At 45.6% G+C, this 21,187-nt stretch overlaps 1 protein-coding gene across 2 annotated transcripts in view; it reads right to left on the reverse strand.

Moving 5' to 3' along the window:
- Window positions 1-6,605: 6,605 nt before the first annotated feature.
- LOC119163963 (ras guanyl-releasing protein 3) overlaps window positions 6,606-21,187 on the reverse strand; it is a 182,260-nt gene continuing 167,678 nt past the window's right edge. For both annotated transcript variants that reach the window (XM_075870791.1, XM_075870790.1), the window contains exons 16-17: window positions 12,488-12,663; window positions 6,606-6,834 (exon numbers count right to left, since the gene is read on the reverse strand). In XM_075870791.1, the coding sequence (XP_075726906.1) occupies window positions 6,742-6,834; window positions 12,488-12,663 (269 nt within the window). In that variant the 3' untranslated portion in view covers window positions 6,606-6,741. The remainder of the gene's footprint in view (window positions 6,835-12,487; window positions 12,664-21,187) is intronic.

Consider the following 21,187-nt stretch of genomic DNA (forward strand, 5'->3'; position numbering starts at 1 on the left):
AGCACGATGCTCCCGCGTTCTAGAAGTATTTGAACACCACACATGGGACTAGTGTTCACCCGCCACCTAAACGCGACCCCCGTGGCCGAGATCAAACCCACGACCCTCGGGTCAGTATAGGCGAGTACCGTATAACCACAACTCCAACACGGCAGAGCGATCGCAGGATTTACAAGTTCCAATTTCCTACACAAGCGCCTGCGTGCGTTGCTACCTGGTTCTATATGTATATAAGTGCTTGTTCTGTTTAGTAAAATAAATCATTTATTGCAAGTTAGCGCCGCGTCCTTGCCGTATACCTTTGTCTTCTTGTGCCCTACATGTGGAATGTCGAAGCTCACTTTCTTTCAAGCAAGTGAAACACGTACTGTACTCACGTATTGAAAAAAGATAATTTAGGGCTGAGCGACGCATATAGATTCGTTCCCACCGTCTTCACTACGGCTCGTATCGGTGTAATTTAAGCTCAAACGCGTACAGCAGAGCCAACATTAGGAAGTTTTTGAACAGCGTATACGCTAAGTTAGCGAGCGTTGCAAACGTATAGCGTTTGCGTATGGGTGCCATATTAGTTATCCCATAGCGTTTGTGCACCGCGTGGCGCGCGATCCCCTCGAGATCACCGCAGAGGGGCTTGGCGGACCTCGTGGGCCGCACGGTATTTCTGTTTGTCTGCGGGCAGACCGCAAACGCTAACGGCGGTTAGCGTTATGACGCATGCGCAATGGCAGTGACCGCAACCGATAGCATACGCTATTAGAAAACTCCGTTATCTTTAGAGGCCAGATTCATCGCTACATGTCATGGTTAACTCGAGCAGTAGTAGTATAGTAATCGAGAAGCAGTAGTATAGTACTATACTATACTTTTAGACTTTTATTCCAGCCAAAACTAACGGCCGAACATTTTGACTGTCTGCGCGACCAATCTATGTTGTTCTTCTTCGCCTTCAAACTCGAGAAATCGAGCATACGTCGTTATATAAAAAAAAGTTCCATGAATACTATACACGTTCTTGTTGGTGGTAACGTTATTTGACCCGAATAAGAAGTTATCAAACAACATACGCAAAGCTTGCGGGCGTAACGTCAGCGTTGGTCACTTCATGGGAGCCCGCATGAGTAGAGCGCATGGCGCTCGCGTAACGCGATGTTTTGCGTACGCTATTCGGAAATACCGTTATATGCAAGACCTCAAAGCTAGCGTTTCTTTCTTAGGTGCACAAATTCCTTCCATGAGATCTTGACGTTCTCCGTAGAACCAGCCTCCGCAGGCACCGCAGTTTCCGCAGCGCTGCACCTTTCCGATACCGGGGCACGTAGCAGCAACTTCGGCAGCGCAGCGTCGTTTCCGAGGGCAACTCACGTTTTGGCATTGTCGGTGATTTGCATAACTCGCCCTCGGTGGTGGCGGTCGCTTTAGCTGTCAACCTTCCTAATGACCTGTTGTTGTTCCACGCGGGGAATATTGCGTCTAACTGCGTTAGCCGCTCCGCGAGGGAAACCGCGACTCAGTGTGGCGAAAGGTTTACTTACCGGAGCCGCGTGGCTTCCCAAGAGCGCTGCTGTTCCGAGCCGCTTGATGAACCGCACAAATCGCGAGGCACACGCGAGTAGCAAGACTTGTTCGTAACTCTTTCAGTATGCGTTAAACTAACGAAGACGCTTCTTTTTAAAAGGCGCTGTCTAATGGGTGCAAGGTAAGCTTTTCGATAATTTCGCTGTTGCGCGTGCGGGTACCTCCGTCTCGCTCACAGCTCGTGCCAGAAAGGCACATGGTATGGGCCACGGCTAACGAGTGGCTTCTTTATCGAGAAACCAAGAACAAACGGGAAAGTCGAGCTTGCGCATGCGCAGAGGCTTGAGCTTAATTCGACTGCACAGGGTTCTTCAAGACGCTCTCAAAGGGCCCCTAACACTGCCCTAACCAACCTAAAAAATGAATAAAAATGAGCCCTTTATTATCCCCTGTCATTCCTCTGTATTTTTGGCGCACTTCGCGACGCAAAAACAGTGGTTGAGATGACGTCATTACTTCAGATACTTTCGATTGGTACATACACGCAAAATATCAGACGTGGATCGTTTCCCGCACTGCTTTTCTATGCAGCCATCCTTTCGTTCTTCTTTGTATTGTATGGCTATCGTGGGCGATAAATTGATTTCACTTCACGGTGTGGGTTTCTGAATGCGCAAGTGCAGATAGCAGCTTCTAGCCGGAAAAGCACGAAATCTTGGTAGCCTCAACGCTTAGGGCTGACGTTATACACGTAAGACATATAGGTGGCGAGGAGGAGACTTCGCCTGTGGAAAAAGGGTAGTGAAGTCGCGGAAGAAATCACTCACTCGTATTCGAACGTGGGGTAGCTAGGGGCCCATTGCAGGGACACTGACACGAACTTTTTCTACTTTGTTTGTCTTGCGTCAAATTAAATGCCTTAGCCCCAAGAATGCTGGTAATGTACTGATAAGCGAGAGTGCACCCAGACAAACAAATTGCCGTATGTTTCTAAAAACTAGTATTGGTTCCCACTGTACCCTGAAGTCGCAACATGGTATGAACCTCTTGTTCTCACTCAAGATATCGTGACATTTCCCCTTCCAGTCATCTCCGTGGCTTCGTTAGTGGGGCACAAGAGGCCATTTTGAAAGCTTTCCTTGTACCTGAGCCTTACTACTGCATGATGTCACCAGAATTAGCACTGTAGCCTAGTGTCGATGGCAATAGGTTCGCCACGCAAAAATTGACCTTAAATGAGTGCCGTGCTGACACAAAAGTTCGTGGGTGAAATAGCTTGTCAGATCGATTTCCGTGAACATCATGTGCCAAATATAAGCGGCGAATATGGCTTGGAAGATATTTTGTATGAACGTTTAAATTTGCGCGCGCGATCAAGCGCTACACGCCACACCTTGCGTCATTGATACACCCTGAAGTGAACCGACGGTGACACAGGACATTTCTAAAGTGACACGGTAGCACGGAAAGAGTGAGGCATGCTGTTTCGAGCTTCCTTCTAAGCGGCTGTAGCCTGGATGGTGATAAAAAGAAAATCGGTAGGCATGTAGGGAAGAGTGTTTCACTTGCCCGAACGTCGTTGTCTACTTGTAGGGCTAACTGTTGCATTCATCGTTATTAGGGAACCGGTAGCGATCGAGTAGTGGAAACCAGCCATATTTTTGTGGCACATAGACGTTTTCATGATAGACTGACACACCATGACGACGTTAGACACCAAGCCCACCAGGTGCTTCGGCACGTCATAATCACGTCGTCGTTGCGTCACAACTTTGTAAACCATATGTCGTCTTGAAGCCATGACGAATTGAAGGCAGCACGGGACGCAAAGTTTATGATGTACTGTGACTACATGACACATGCAACATTCGCCCAGCTTGCCATGCTCTTTCGTTTGGCTTTTTGATAAGCTTGCCTGCTTGCCGCGATATCGGCTCCTCTTGTTTTGTTTTTGCCACCCTCTGATTGGTTCAACAGCGCAAAAAAAGAAAAGCGCGTCGCTGAGTGAATAAAAGGGGATTGTATTCCTGGCACTGCTTGCGTCAGCTTTCCTCAGCACCCGTCGGTCGTCCAGCCGTCGAATATGTAACACACACCTTAAGGTACATACCTGTCGTGGGACACACACATAAGATACTTCGCGCCTAAAATTCACTCAAATCACCCATGATACAATCAAGAACCATCCTGGCATCTTTTTATGGTCACCAAGGTCAGACGTGGTGAAAACAGCGCGCCATGTAGTTTGCGTGTTCTTTCGATTTCTTCTTTAGGCGTCATTCTTTGAAAGACGCATCTCGAGCTGCTTAGCGTGATGCCCATTGGTGGCACGCAAAACTCTTTTATAAAAAAAAAAAAAAACACGCCCGGCTTGAACGCTACTCTTTCCTGCAAGACTGATCGATTTACGCTTATCGAATAAGCGACAAGAAGAAGCTGGGCTGGCATGTAAGCTTGTTTGCGCATCGCATTACCCAGTCGGTGACGTATCGGAAGAGATAAGAAAGCGTCAACACTGAGCCCGCCGTTCTATTTCCTCCCACGTAGGCCGGGAGGTGGACCTATGCTGCAGTTGGGTCGCTTTGCATGATTCTGAGACATCCGCTGTTCTTCCGCAAGAAGATATCTTTGTTAATGCGGCTCATTTCTCATAACCACGTGTGCTCGGGCGTGCGTAGTAAATAACATGCGCCTCCTTCTTCATCTGACGAGTCTGTGTCATTTTTTTTCTCTACTTTCTGCTTTTCTCTCTCTTCTCTGGTCTTGAAACAGTAGGTGGGAGTTGTGCACCTCCATGTGGTAGCTGTCAGGCTTCTATCCCCTTAATAATAATAATAATAATAATAATAATAATAATAATAATAATAATAATAATAATAATAATAATAATAATAATAATAATAATAATAATAATAATAATAATAATAATAATAATAATAATAATAATAATAATAATAATAAGAATTAGCGTATCTGGCAGCTGGATGCACAGTGCTAAATAAATGGTCAGCCAAGATGATCATCACCTATATAGTCCTGACTTTTGCTGCTTTGCTCTCTCTCTCTCTCTCTCTCTCTCTCTCTCTCTCTATTTTGCGCATGTATTTATTCTCTGTTTATCTATTTATTTACTTTCTCTCTAGATTTAGTTTTCTTCCTTCCGTCCTCTTTCATTCGTCTGTTTCCCTCTGGCTATCTCTATTTCTCGCTTGCTTCCTCCACCTATCTCTCACTCTCTTTCTTCGGCGCCCTCTTTCGTTCTCTTTCTCCCTATTTCTATCTTCCTCATCCTCCCTGGGCTATGCTTTACTTTTTTCCCTCCTCCTTATCCTCAGCACTCCTCGTCACGCTCACTTCCCTTTCCACCCTCTTTCTACATTATAGTACGCACGACTATGGTATGCTTCGCTAGGGGAAGAAGTGCCTGGCTAGCCTAGTTGTTAAGAAGACCTCCTTCATCGGATCGAGGATACGCGGGTTCGAATCTCGCCTGGTAAAGAATGTCCTTCACCAAGTGTTTCTACATTCCTCTGTCTCCCTCTCTGTACTCGTTCTTTTAGCCATAGGGGTTAATTGCCACAGGTTCCGCTGGAGGAATCGGCGCACGTGTTCTGGCAGCGAAGATGTAGAGGGTGCGTGCCGGTTCACAGTGGTGATAATGCTGTTTCCGGCTGACAAATCACAGCGAGCGTCAATAGGTTAGCTATTTATAATGTATTTATTTATTTATTTGATTTTCATACAAAGATACACAAGGACACAGAGGAAAGAGGGAGAGAGCAAGCTGGCAACTGCCACCTGGAAGGGCACAACGCCTGATGTAATAATAAGGACAATAAAGCAATTTGATGAATACGTTTTTTTTTCTTCGTTAACGTTATTGTACGATGTAGAATGTGGCAATAAATGTGCGCTTGACTTGATAAAGTCATTGGAGTGCAAAATGAAGTGACCAATAACGAGGAGCATAGCACGGTAGGGCCTTATTTGGGTTTGTTTTATTTTATGCTGCATAGGCGCCAGTGAATGTTTTTGGTTGGTTGGTCGTAACTTTATTGCATTTCACTGCAAGATTAGGTGACCCGGCCTCAAGTGACTCGCGATAGGAGGTCAAGATATTGTCTCAGCTCATCCTCACAGGCATGCTGGACGGTTGGCTTGGCAGACAGCTGTATTTCCAAACCGTCAATTGCCCTTTCGTGTAAGGAGTTAGCCTATCTACGTAAAGATATGTGAATTTGCAAAGTGCGCGTGATCACGATGATTCAAAGGTCATCTTGCCCATATATATGGTTACTTTTTTTCTGGAGTAAACATTGTTGCAAGTTAGGGCTTGTCCCGTCTCCATCTGTCCGTGTGTTCTTTCGTGCGCTTAAAACTACAGTACGACGTACCAACCCGCCCAAAACACTAGGCTACTAAGCTCCATACACAGGCCATGCGTTCGCCATTGGCTTGAGTAATTCAATATTTAGTTAAAGCATGCACTCTTTAAGAAAATGATGTGTAGTAGGCTCGGAAAACAAATGAGAGACTCTCTGAATCAACTTTTGGGGCACGGCAGCTTCCCAAATGACGACCTTAGCCCGACTGCCACCAAAACACGCCACCGATCCCGAGAACGCATTTAGTTTGCCGACGGGCCCCACCGGTGCGGTCTCCTGCAGACGGGACGTGTGGACGAGAACTTGAAAATAGCCGGACTGCAAGAGATTAGAGCTGTGCGTTCGTCTCAGCCGACCCTTGTCTATAGGTTTGATTAATTGATATGTGGGGTTTAACGTCCCAAAACCACCATATGATTATGAGAGACGCCGTAGTGGAGTGCTCCGGAGATTTCGACCACCTGGGGTTCTTTAACGTGCACCCAAATCTGAGCACACAGGCTTACAGCATTTTAGCCTTCATCAAAAATGCAGCCGCCGCAGCCGGGATTCCAACCCGCGACCTGCGGGTCAGCAGCCAAGTACCTTAGCCACTAGACCATTGCGGCGTGGCCCAAGCATGATGCCACGGCTTTTGTCTTTGAGCACATCGTTGTCTCGCACGGCGTGGCAGAGCGTGCTGAGGTCAAAACGAAACCGCAGTTCGAAAGCTGGTGCGTTTTGTTTATTATATTTTGTGAGGAAGTGCGCGACGAGGAGGACGTGCTTATAGGGAGAGGGAAGATGACGTCACGAGGTCGACGGCCACCCAACTGTCGAGGAGGAACTACCGTCCCGGTCAGTTCTTCTTGCAGTGGAAGCAGGCGCAGCTTTTGGCCGACTTGAACACCAGGTCCCGGTGACCGTCCAGGCAGCGAACCTGCACTTTGACCTGCGTGATGAAGAAAGAAAACGAGCTTAGATGAACCGGTAACCCATTTTTACGGTCATGATCATCATCATGATAACTACGCCCACTTCGGAGCAAAAGCCTCTCCCATGATCCTATCATCATTTTCAGTGAAGGTTTTGGCTGTATTTTGTCATCTTTATTGTCCTTACGTGAACGAACTTCATAATTATGTATTTTTTGCGTGGCTTGGCAGACTCATAAGCGCTTATTTCAGGTATATAGTCCTTTCTATGCCTGCGATTCAATACCGTATTGTCGGCAACTGTCACACGGATGAAGCCGCACGACGAGCTCATGGCCAAGACCTGCAGACACCCATACCACTCCTGTGAACGGACTCTGCACGGCGACTAATCACTTGGCCGCCGTGTCACGCTTCTGCATCGGAATATGCAGGCTTTTTCCAACGCGTGCCTGCATTCGACCCAAATTTGAAAATTCGTTTACCACACAGGCTCTCCTCACGGCGCGGTGCAACTTTGCTGCGTCGCACGTGGTTGGGCGTTGCATGTACGAATGCGTATTCGTGTCTCATTAGGATAGCCACGCAGCATTTGCGCCTGCGAGGAGACGCTCGAGCACACACTATGCGCGTACCCGCCATACTAGGCCCAACGACGCGGCATGGAAGCCAAGCTCCGTCCCTTGGATTCAAGACCACTGACAGGAAAGTAGATTCTGGGGCCTGGGCCGCTCGGTTTTGCATATACGCGAGCTCATGAAAGCCCCCGTTGTGCTTCTTCAGTACCACGGGACTTGACAAGCGCCTGTGAACTAACAGTGCAAGTTCGTACAGTGTATATATAGTTTGAAACAGACTGTTTACGCATCCCTTTCTCACTCATCTTCCCTATCCTTTTCTTTCGGCTACTCCCATTTCACGTCCGTTAAGTGTAGGGTAGCCAACCGAGCCTAGCTTGGGTGATTAACCTCCCTGCCTTTACTCTTATGGTGCATTTGACAAGTCGTTTTCGAGCACTCTGGAGGCTCTGAAAAATGCACATAAAAGAGCAACTAAGCACTGCCACTAAATTAATGGGACAAATACATAATCGGAAAGGGAGGACGTCACTTGCATACCTCTTTGTTTTTATTGTACAGCCTTAAGGCTCACAAATTCTGCACTTTCAAACGTTGTCAGAGGGCTAGCAAACGACCACCCGAATGTGCTGTTGGTCTCTCTTTCTCTCTCATTGATTCACTTTTCTGTGAAAAGGAGATCTCGCACCTCCTCCACGTTATTATTATTATTATTATTATTATTATTATTATTATTATTATTATTATTATTATTATTATTATTATTATTATTATTATTATTATTATTATATTATTATTATTATTATTATTATTATTATTATTATATTATTATTATTATTATTATTGTTATTATTATTAAATGTACCACAACCAGATGGAATATCTGTCACTACAACGTCGCGAATTGCTGTCTCCTCGTGACGTCACACTGCCAAGAAACTTCATGAAAAAGCCGGCCCCTCGACACCAAAATCAAACGAGTCTTTTTAAAACAGCGGTACTGAAGATATAGGCGATACATTCGCAGCCACTGCAGTACATCTTTCAGTGTTCTCGAAAGCCGTGTTCTTATCAAGAGCAACAATCCCAAACTATTTAAAATTCGTGTCAGCACCCTTATAAGGTTCAGGCCAGGCCTATGTGCACAACGAATGCTAAGAGTGTTAGTTGAGTCCGAAATAGCGGTTTCTTGCATGTCTACGCCGTGTTACGCGTGCGATGCGTGCGTGTGAATGCATCAATGCACCACTCGATGTTGCCAGCCTTGTCATCTGTACAGTGTAGCCTACTCTGCAACACAGAGAAGGCTTCTTTCTGAAGCGATACAAGAAATATCGCTTAAGATGTTATCGCGAAGCACACAGAGGTGGGGCTGTCTGCGTGGTTCCGTAGGTTTTGTAGCACAGGGATCGATGGTGACATTATGGGTCCGTTGCGGTTGTTCTTGTTAATGAGGGCGGACCACTTCTCTCGGCCTCCTTTGCATAACTGCTCTTTTCGTCCCTCCTAATGAGAACCACTTTAGTTTGCACGCAGCTACGAAGCCCAAATCGAAGCGTAGCCAGGCATGCGATAGAGGACTGGACAGTCTGAAAACACTCAACCATAAAAAATTGTTCCTCCGAAAATTCAATTCCGTTAGCGTACACGTACACATAGAAATGCACGTGGGAAAATACATCAAGTATGGTTGAACAACATCCTCACCTCCAAAAGAAAAACATTTCTGACTACGCCCCTGCTCGATGAAGAAGAAGAAGCAAGGCACGTTGCTGGGCAAGTAAGTCCATGGTTTCAACAATGTTCGGAAAGCTGCTTGCCTCATATAAAAAAGACAAAGTTCTTATCGATGGCTAAGTCGAAAACTGAAAGGGAAGTCATTGAGGCGTTTTTCGGCGCAAAAGGGGGAAAATGTCGGCTCTCCTTCAATAACATTATCAGGGGATGAATTGAGATACGTAGATGGACACATCAGGTCCTTCGCGCGCATACACGATGTGCACGCGCTGTAGTAGTTGTTTTTAACTGCTGTTTCAACTGTTATTTGCTTACATATTTTTTGTTATTTTAAAGAAGCGATAAATGATGTGCTCTCCGTAAATAAAATCCGTCGGAAGTTGTGCACTTGGGTGTGGACATGTCTTCATGTTTATTCTTCCTGTAATTTGCGCACAGTTTAAAACATTTTTGAAGTTATAAAAGAAACAACTAGATATATACTGTAAACATGGACAACAAACCACAGCCCCGAAAATCGTTGCACTATAGGGCCTCTACAAGCAATTTACTCGCGTGTATATGATACGTAACAATCCGATCCGACATTCAATTCTGAATTCCTGGAATGCCGGTTACTGGGTGGCACAGCGTACGGGTGGAACCTATTTCGCACGGGGACATTTCACCGTCCCACATTGATTGGTGCACCCACCAGGTGGCTCCTTGACGCGCAGGTGATCTAGCATAACTCCCCCTCCCATTACACCACTCACCTACAAGCCCGCTGATCTTGCGCCTTGAGGCTTTTTTTTTTCGGCCACCTCTGGAATGTGCATGCATCCTCGCGGGCTAGATAGAAACGCATGCAGCGGTCGCCACTCGCGACATTTTTCATGCGAGTGGATGCCTAATTGCTAAGCCTAACGCGCCCAGTTCGGATTGCAGGTGTGTTGCCGCCTGCTCGATGCATTTATGGCTCCCACCACATGGAATGCAGTAAAGTCGTATTAGCCCCGCTGGCCCATTTGGCGCGCCCCGCGCGGACGTGCGTCTCGTGGCATTTCAGCAGATGCATGTACAGGCGAGCCAAACGAATATTCGTTGTCACCGCAGAAGGTGGGCGCGAAATGACCGCCGGACCAATGCGTATGCATGGGCCTCAGAGATTCACAATGTTTTTATGATCTCGATTAGCTAACCGCAAGGAAAGCACCTCTGGCGTTTGAATAAAAAATTCATATGTGTTGTTACGTTATTAATCGAGCTATGTTTAATTTCGAATTTTTATTTTTTTTGTATCATTGAATGTGTACACATTTGATACTTTTTTTTCTTTTGCATGAGTGTTACTTCAAAACCATTATGTCTTTCCACCATTATGGCAATCGAGGGTTCCGAGTACTTACAGTCGGTTACAACCTACTAAATGAATTCAAGCGCCGCCCTCGAAATCGTGGTGGTGTACACCTTTATTATGTGCCACAGTCGTGTCGTTTCCGGTGCATGCGTTAGTACTTCTAGACTGGTAATGCAAACACTACACATGTCAATAATCCGATCTTCGTCGTCCCTACTTCAAATATTAGGTTTATTCAAAATGAGATGTCGGTATCTTTGCCGAAATTTGACGCAAAGTTTTTCGAACGAAAACTAGCGGCATGAATATGTATCTGTGTGGGACCACCATCTACTTTTGCGCAGTCACGAACGAGTGACGCTGACAGACACATCTGGGTTTGCATGCACATAAGTACCCCATAAAGTGGACGAGGGGATGACCGCCACCGTAGATAAATCACTAAGAGCACCGGGTGCGTATTCCAAGTGTCGAAGGTTCGGTACCTGCAGGCGGCAAGTTGTCTTTTCACACCCTTCAATTTATTCTCATCTGCATTTCAATAACCATCCCCTGTGTATTTCTTAGCTTCACTATCTGCTGGTTACATTAAATGGGACATGACACCCAATTTTCATCAGGGTTAATCCTTGTGCCCTCAGAAATATGTGGGCGAAATCTTAGCGCGTAGCGTTAAGCACTTGAATTATAATTGAATATTTTGCAGCGTTATAAGCTGCACTGGCTGAAAGTTTCGGGTGGCTTATCGAGAGCCGTGGTGTGCCTGCCCATGGAGCAGTGGCACCACGCGGCGCCAGAGAAGGAGCTTGTCTTGTCGCCTAGAATATCTCCCTCGAGTGACGTGTCGCTGGTGCTTGAAGCGCGCAACTTTGCTCGCCAGTCTGTCGTTTCGGCCATACGTAGCTCATGCTGCGTATACCCTGGCATAGCTGAGCTAGAGTGTACTATATAACGGTTCTTGTTCTAGTACACTCTAGTTGAGCTAAGCCACTGCTAATTTTTCTTATGATTTTCTTATGAACAAGCAAGTGGCTTTGTGAGCATCTGCAGTCCGGTGAACGATATAGTTGCGTGGTAAGCTGCGCGTGAAATCGAAATAGTATAGCTTTCTTCAGCTCGACACTGAAATTGAAAGATTTGCAGCGGCTGAAGCTTTGGCAGAAAAAAATGGCTCCTATGCCGGCTGCACATGACGTCACAGGTACCATGGCAACATGGCGGCCACCAGCGATGGGCGAGGTTTACAGCCGGATACTTCTAGGGCTTAGTTTTGCGCTGAAATATTCTTTTACGGAACACTTTCCCAATCTGTATAGGCACAACAGGCCACCTACTTCTTGTTCCGCTGAAAATTCCAAATCGTTGGGTGACAGTGTGGCGCACCCTTTCAGGTTGTGCCAAACAAAGAAACAACACCTCAAGGTTCCCATCCACTCGTCGTTATGGTCTAGTGGTTAAGGTGCTCCATAGATTTAGTGTATCTGTTCCCTTGGATATGCAGGGACGCTTGTGTTCTACTGCTGACCCAAAAATCGATATGTGGGGTTTAACGTCCCAAAACCACCATATGATTATGAGAGACGCCGTAGTGGAGGGCTCCGGAAACTTTGACCACCTGGGGTTCTTTAACGTGCGCCCAAATCTGAGCACACGGGCCTACAACATTTCCGCCTCCATCGGAAACGCAGCCGCGATTCGATCTCGCGACCTGCGGGTCAGCAGCCGAGTACCTTAGCCACTAGACCACCGCGGCGGGGCGACCCGAAAATCGCGGCATGTTCTCCCGGCCGCGACGGCCACATTTTTTTTCGATATAGGCGAAAAGTATCCAGGGCTGTGCGCTAAGATTTATAGGTGTTCGTTGAAGAACTCGAGGTGGTATAAATCTCTGGAGCCGTCCACTACGGCGTCTTTCAAAAGCGTATTGTGCCCTTGAAACGTTAAACCCCAAGAACTATCGTTCTAACGTCCATTTTCCCCCCTTCATTCGTGGTAAACAATGAACGACACACTCACGTCCTCGGTGTCCATGATGTTGCAGCACTGGCCGAACGAGGTGACCCGCTGGTTCCGGTTCATGCGGAGGGTGAACTCGGGCGACGGGATCGAGTACGAGGTGCAGAAGCCCCGGCACGCGTTGGTCGTGATGTCGAACTCGACGCACTCGGGTATGCTCACCCGGCGGGTGTGTCCTGCCGAAAAGAGTGTGACACCAATGAGACCCCTTCCCCCCATCGGAAGGTTTCAAGCACAGAGGACTCTGCAGATCGTTCAGCCACCGTGGCAATGATTGGTATAGATTTGCATAATCTTCGGTCTAGCGGCTTCAAACGCACTTCTGGCTTTGCTTATTCATTTGCTTACGGCTAAAGAGTGCATAGTTGTGAACTTCATAAGCCGATCTGAAGCGGTGAGCTCAAAAGATTAAGGTGGCGAAGCGTTACTGATAAACTATTGCTGATGGTTGTTTCGGGACAAAACAGCTTCAAGCCACGCGAAGCGAAACGCCACATAAAGTACGAAGATTAGACAAATACGTCTACCACACATCATTCCCATTCTCGCTGAAGCGCCGTGCGTTGCAGCTTCCATGGACACCAGCGCCAGAGTTCCCCGTAGTGCATTTATAGAAAACTGTACGATTTCAAGTTCACCGCAGCCAGTGGGCCACACTGACGAAATCTAGCCTCGAAAGGGCCTAAATTGCAATAACGACGGTTAGTGTTCTTGTACAATAATCATTAACGCCCCGCTATGGAAGCGACAAGTGCATTTGTGCTTTTTTTGTTGTTGTTTTCTTTTGGTTTTCCTTTCTCTTCTTACTCTTAACATATCTCTGAAGCAAGCCATGCCCTTGAAATCATGTTCACATTTATGACGCGTGAATGTTTCTTGTTGAACTCTATCTAATTGTTGATTCGTTGGTGTAATGACTAAGCTAGGGTTAACAGTATTAACAAACAAGGAGACAAACAAACAAACAAGGGCCACGACAAAGAAGAAGTTAATAACGGGATGGGGGGGGGGGGGCAGTTTGTACAAAATTGCTTGATAACTTAAAGGATCAACCTGTCAGCTAGTTAACATAATAGAGGCACACACACAACACACGAAGCGCTGACTGGCTCATGTAAATGTGACATTTTGGCGGCTAACCTCAAACAAACAAAAAAAAAACGCGAGAAATGATCGAGGCACACAGCATTGCTCTGTTCAAAATGGATGTGTAAGCACTCTTTTTGTTTTGTTATCCGACAAGCAAATTGCGCGCCAATCTGCTGCTGGATCATGTTAGCCATTGTCGTCATGTGCTCAAGGCTTCTTGAGTCGGTGTTCATTTATATTTTTCGTTACTATTTAATCTTCTTGATTTTATTGACGAGGGCTCATAAGAAGATATGCACTTGCTTACGTTCTTCGCCGCAATAAACTTCAGTTGCCAGTCAGCACTTCGTGTGTTGCGTGTGTGGCCAATTTTGTCCTGGTCTTTCGCGTTGTTTCCCGAAGATATGCCTGATGACATTACCATTAAAAAAAATTGGCTCCGTATCTGCATGTTCCACTGCAAATGTCGTCGAAAGACGATAGTCTTGCGTGCGGAAAAGAGTGAAGAAAACGTTTCTTTGATGTTCTGCGCGAGAAAAATGGTGAATCGTATTCTGGAGGCACTGCGCTAGAGAAGCTCGATCCGTGGAGCGAAGGCGAACGAGCGCATCGAGGCACCTTAGACACGAGCGCCATCTGGCAGTTACCTTCGAAAACAAAGAAAGGCGTGCGCGCCCGCGGAGAAAGATGCACACCTGTCTCGGAGGCAAAAAGGTGTAGAAAGCGACGCGACGGGCAGGTGCCACCACCATGTCGTCTTAGCAAAGCGTTGGAAACGCTTGCCTTTTTGAGCATCGCATTGCACTGCCAGCGCAGTGTGATAAACGCCACGGTCCTTAGAATTACTTGTGCGTGCCTTCTCTAGTAAGAAGGCACAACATCGAGGTGTTGTTACACAGTTGTTAACAGAATAAAGATTGTGGGACGCAGACGGTCAAGTGTGGGTTGCGGGCCTCAAACGAGGGGTTCATGCACGCCACGTGTTTGAGACTCCTGGCTTACTGGATGAAAAGCAAAGTGTAAGAAGCTCGTTGACTAATAATAATTCGGGAGCACTGATAGCTGGGTGAATTGGTGAAGGTTCATGATTATGTCCTGGAGAAGCGGCGATAAGCGGGTACATAACTCAGAAGCTAGAAATAATACAGGGCGAATAAATTCCTGGTTTCTTCAATGAAACTTTCAGCTGGCAGTCACCATTAGTCTTTGCGTCACTCTTCGTCCTGCATTCTCGCAGTTTTTTTTAACTTCTAAGTCATTATTATGTAACGGTGCAACGCAAAGGTACGAAACACTGACAATGAAGGCCACTGTCTTGGTGTCTTTTTTTATCGTCAGCGCTTCGCGTATTTGTGTCGCGTTGTTAATTAATCATTAACCTCCTTATAGTATCAATAATAATTCTAGGTGTTTTACATTCCAAAACTACGATAATATCTCGAGACACAAATGAAGTGTTCAAATATTTAAGGTGAAGATCAAGGACCTCCTTTTTTCTTGACCTTTGCGAATAAAAGACAAAGTCACCTGAAAGAGTGAAAACGGTAACTTTGCGTCCCCCCTCCCTCCCTTTTTTGACAGATGTTGGCGCACATATAAGGCGCCAGCTACTCCTTATCCCTTCAATAGATCGCACATACAACACATAATAAAAATTGTGGGGGCTTAACGTCCCAAAACCACCATATGATTATAAAAGACACCGTCGCGAAGGGCTCCAGAAATTTCGACCACCTAATTCCTTAACGTTCACGTAAATCTTAGAAGGCGGCCTCAAGCATTTTTGCTTCCATCAAAAATGCGACCGCTGCGGCCAGGATTCGATCCCGCGACCTGTGCGTCAGCAGCCGAGTGGCTTAGCCTCTAGACCACCATGGCGGGTTCGCATACAACGCAGCAAACGAGCATAAACATCACGTCCCGCCTTGATGGTATAACAAGATGGCGGTTCCGGTTATGTGTGTAGAAGCCGTCTACACAGAAGGCCTTAACATTTCCTATACCGCGGTTTTGGTATTTTAAATACCTTCGACACAAGCTGCCCATGCATAGTTAGAATATTTGATAAGAATCTACAATAATTCAGGGTCCACCACGGTGGATCACTGGCTAAGGTGCTAGACAGCTGACCAGAAGGTCGTGGGTTTGATTCCTGGAGCGGCGGTCTCATGTCGGTGAAGGCTAAACTGTAGAGGCCCGTGCACTGCGTCTTTTCGGTGCATGATTTTCCGGAGCCCACCACTGCGGCGTGTCTCATAATCATATTGTGGTTTCGTGACGTAAAACCCCAGATATCACTATTCATTTTTTCGCGTCACAATGAAACGTGACTGACTGAAGAAAAACAAACTATTTCATAACACAACAGATGAGAACAATGCGCTTTTGTGTGTGTGTGTTTTCAGAGGCTGCTAGGGGCCCTTTTATCCATTCCATCCGTAGTGCTTGCAGTCTATATTTATATGGCTGCTTGCAGTCTTTACAGGTGTCCGTTTGAACGTTACGTTTGCCCAAGCCCGTTTCTTTATTGAGCGCCTCCTCTATAAAGAAGGCGCTGCCTTAGACTATCCTGTATGCAGTATCTGACATGAACTCATAATACCTCCGATTATATAGCTAAAAAAACGCAAAAGCCGTGAAAATAAGTGGTAAAGTAGAGAGAACGCTGCATTTTTGAAAAGCATAGATGAAATGTTAGACGGGTCATTCATATTCAAAAGAAACTGCAAACTCCGAGTCCCGCTTCGCGCCGTTCCCAGCGCTTCTCTCACGATGCGACTGGAATAAAAACTTAATCTAATCTGTTCCTTTGTGCGCCGGCGCGGCAAAGTTGTCTGCAGTGGTCATCCTCCGCCTTGTCGGTCTTTTCCGGCTTGCGTCAGCTGAAGTCCAGTTTCTCTTGGTTCTTTTTTTCTCTCGCTTTTGGAGCACAGGCGTACCGTAGCCTTATCGTACATTTTCTGAAGTTGCGTGCTTTGGTGAGTCATAAGAAAGAAAGAACAATAAGATCTCAAGGAGTGTGTTGCGCAACCATAGTGCTCTGTTGAAACATTAGCCGAGTTGTCTAAGACCAAGTTTAAAAATGCCGCGCACACAATTTAAATCATGAATGTCACCAATCACGACGAGTCGTGAAAGTGGTGTCAGCAGCTTCACAGGTATCTTGCCGCGGCACTTACTGTATTTTACCCGGCTTAGCGGCTGTCAATTTACGATGCTAATAATGTTAATGCGGGTTCGATTCCCACTTAGGATGGCCACTTTTCAATGACATCTAAATTCAAAAGAAAAAAAAATCGCCGATGATTACAATACTGTCTAATGGAAATTCTGAGCACAGCGTGACGTTAGGACGAGGCCAATTGCGCATGAAGTTCTGGCTTTAATTTAGCGATATCCACTGCGTCATAAATCACAACATTCGCGGAGCTCGACAGCATCCACAACTCCTCTGTACGTCGTTCTGCGGATAACCGAGGTAACCGCTACGCTTTGTTGATAACCGAGGTAACCGCTACGCTTTATTGATGCTGCATGTGGCCGATGACGATGAAGAATTATGGCTGAGCACATTGCAATAGGTGGGAAGCACTAACCCACACACTCGTGGTCCACTTAATATTGTGCGATGACTGGTGGTTATTTTACTCTTCTACCATGCTATATTCGGGCCACGCTATAGTTGTTTAATTGTCACGATTCAGAATGATCCGATAAACTCCGATTTTAAAAAGACATTCTAAACGTTAGAAGGAAGTTTTCAAAAGCTGAGAATCATCAGTCGAAACGAACGCTCCTTCATAAGCGGCAGACGTCGTTGTGTGCTTGCGTGTATTATGAAAAGCTGTTAGTTGTAATATGAACAAAGTTGAGTGTTTTGTGTTCCATTTGCTCTCGTATATGTATCCGTGTTTGTGTGTTTAAAATTTTCAGAGATGTAAGATACGCTTATTGTGTTGGCCTGTTTTTGTGTTCAGAAAGTATTTCATCTAAGCTTTCAGAGTAGTGATGATAGTAAAATTAATCAATTCTTCATTTTTTTTTGTTAAGGTGAGGGAAGCTGCGAACAAAAGTTGAGAAGCAGCTTGACTATATCAGGAGCTGACCCTCATCCCATACTTTGGTGAGTTTACAACAGTGAAAATCAACAGCATTATCACTGTAAATGGGTAGCAAGTTAAAAGATATAAAAGCACGAAAGAGACATGGCTATCAGCAACAATGCAAAGCATATTCATTGGGAATGACGGTAATAAAACTCATTAAAATAATTTATAATGCAAAACTTAATACCAACTTTGATAGAATTAGATATTATGAAATACTAAAATCCATAAACACTGGAGTTATTCAGCATAAAATGGACTATAAAAATTTCACTTTGAATTTCAAGAAGAAAAATTGGCTTGGAAAACACGAAGCATATAGCTATATAATATTGCATAGTTAAACGTGATTCCTCATAAGGAGAAAAAGCGTGCGAATACGGGCGCGAGAATAACACCACAAATGCCTGCTAGCAAGTGAAAGAAGGAGACAGGAAGACTTCGTAGTATGCACCAATGAATTCAGGAATTGCCATATCAGTATGGTTTATAAAGACTCTTTTAGCTGTGGCCGCTTTTGCGATGGGTAGACGAGGCGTTGCAATAACCAGATATTATTGGAACACAAGAGTGCTAACCAGAGTCTCGCCTTCTAATTTTCATTCACACGGTCGAGAATGTAAGTGCACGCCAATGCACGATGAATGAGCAGTTTTGTTCCGGCATAGGAATAAACAAATTGCTTCTTATGATTAAGGCACGGCATATCAATAACAGTGGTAGCGCATGCATTAGTCAACTGTCGATTAGGTCATTTAAAGTTGAAATCAGTTAACAGATGAAATCTAAAGATGAAATCATCTAAAGATTTCATCTTATAATGAAATCAGTAACCTTAACAGTTATCCTTCACGTAGACCACCACACACGTGTGCCAGATTGATTGGATCGAATATTGCATGGTCATGCAGAAATATGTTTTCGCGTCTTCTTTATTTTCCGTCATTGCGCGCACCTTCAGTTAGTTGTTAGTCGGGCGTTTGTGGTGTTCTGACATCCTCGTTGTGACCGTGCTTGCACGCCCTGTCCTTTTATAATGAATACGCACTAGCTAGCTGAGCTATTTTATTCTATGTACGTGGTTCTTTTTCTTACGTGATACGTGCAGAGTTTTTTTTTTTTTGCAAGTGAGTTTTGATTGATATGTGAGGTTTAACGTCCCAAAACCACCATATGATTATGAGAGACGCCGTAGTGAAGGACTCCGGAAATTTTGACCACCTGGGGTTCTTTAACGTGCACCCAAATCTGAGCACACGGGCCTACAATATTTCCGCCTCCATCGGAAATGCAGCCGCCGCAGCCGGGATTCGAACCCGCGACCTGCGGGTCAGCAGCCGACAAGTGAGTTTTAAGTGCCAGTGTGGCTCTGCGGTAGAATACTCAACTGCTACCCAGAGGGGCCCGAGTTGAAATCCTTTTTGATTTCTCGAAATCCCCAGGAGGTCGAAATTATCCGCGATGTCTCCTTTTTGAGACATCGCGAAATGGCGACCTTAGCCCCTGCCTCTCTCATAGCGTTCATTCCTGTTAAATACAGCTCTGCGTCGCACCACTTGCCCAGCCCTTCCGAGGCACTGGCTTGCCTCACCTGGTTGTAGCACCGCGTAGCGCGCCTACGCTCACCTCTCAAAAAATCGCGCGTATAAACTACAGAGAGGAGATAAGAGGCGGATAGCGTTTCCCCGCGGAACAGCCATGGCGTTCAGTGACTATCCAACGCGCCTCGGAATGTCGACCTCAGCATAAGTTCTTCGTTCAATCAGTGATGCTCTTATGGCTGTCACACCATTTGCTCTGATTACGCTCGCACCGTTAACTACCAGTTGCCCAATTCCGTGCTCCCTCTGTGGTTTCGTTAAAGGCCACCTTCGCATGAGGCATGCGAGGCTTATTGAGCATTGTTTAATGTCAGCGCTATGGGTGCGTGTGGGCGTGTGTGTCTGCTTCTGTCACCTTACCTCTTTTCTTATATGCGGTGAACACTATGCCGATTTCGATACCACGTGTCTTGCCGCATGAAACTGATCAAAACGCTATACGCAACGGCATTGAAAAACTCGTCTCTGACCTAACTGTATAGTTGAGAAATGACACTAACCGAAATGAACAATTTGATAAAACTCAATCTATTCCCGAATAATGACAAGGCAGATCAAAACAGAAGCCACTGATGAGGACGACATAAAAAATTGATGTTTCGATTTTGGCTGGATGACATCCAAAACGAGGGCACCCTTAAGCAAGGCACAATCATAAAGCTTAAATAGCATTTTTCTTGTATATTTTTCGTTAAAATTGTAAGGATAATTGCTATAGATGACTGCGTAGGGAATGTGGGCGGCGTAACCTTGAACAGTTGGACGAACGTTTTTCATTATTTTGCATATGGTGAGATCAATTGAATAGGCCGGAAAACCTTAAATGCACCAAACCTACCAGGACTGCGAGGTTGGTAGAACAAACTATAGTGATCAAATTAAAAAAAAAAGAACCATGTATAGCCCACTTGAGCCAAGGCAGTGGAAGTAGGCAAATGTATATTATTTTTTACATGTAGGGTTTAACGTCCCAAAACCACCATATGATTATGACAGAGGCCGTAGTGAGGGGCTGCGGAAATTTCGAACACCTGGGGTTCTTTAACGTGCACCCAAATCTGAGCAATGGGCCTACAGCATTTTCGCCTCCATCGAAAACTTTGTCACCGCTGCCGGGATCCGAGTAGCCTAGTACCTTAGCCACTAGGCTACCGCAGCGGGCAAGTAAGCAAATGTAGACACCTGTGTGTAAGGGCGTGGTAATATAACTACAACATGCTAGCGCCTTTTGACCAAAATGTCCAGGACATGAATATGACATGAATATGACATGACATGAACCAGGACATGAATATGAGAGACGCCGTAGTGAAGGGCTACAAAAGTTTCGACCACTGGTACTAAGAGCATCTCCCCCCCCCCCTTTTTTTTTTAGAATGCGTGCACATTTGTACTGCAAAAATAAACGCAGTTGTTGGTAGTCAGCGCTAGTCTTCTTTTGTATTTCTCGCCTTTGTCGTATCGCACTGTTTTCTAGCTTTAATATGTGAATAAGAAAACTCCAGTTCCCACGCCACTAGCCTAGAAAAATAGGACGAAGTCAAGCAGAGTAGCCGAACGTGACAACCATCAACCCAACCGTTTTCATCTTTACGCGTATACCGTAACAGTGTTCGTTCGCAGCAGTTCAAGATAAGAAACTGCAACTAGGGATGCGCCAATATTCAATCACTTTGAAAAAAAATCGATCGAATATTAAAGTATTTGAATCAGCTTCGATTGGTATTTGAATCACCGGTATTGCCAAGTATTCGAAATGAACGAATAGGCGTACATTACGTTCATGTAACCCCCCTGTAAAAGTGGTTTTCTGCAGTATTATGTGCTATACCATGAACCCATATAATTAGGAGAAACCAACTCTGCCGCGAAGCCCTACTTCAAGGTTAAACGAACACGTTACG

This window comes from Rhipicephalus microplus, chromosome 8 (genome assembly GCF_043290135.1).
Source record: "Rhipicephalus microplus isolate Deutch F79 chromosome 8, USDA_Rmic, whole genome shotgun sequence".
Lineage (NCBI taxonomy): Eukaryota > Metazoa > Arthropoda > Arachnida > Ixodida > Ixodidae > Rhipicephalus > Rhipicephalus microplus.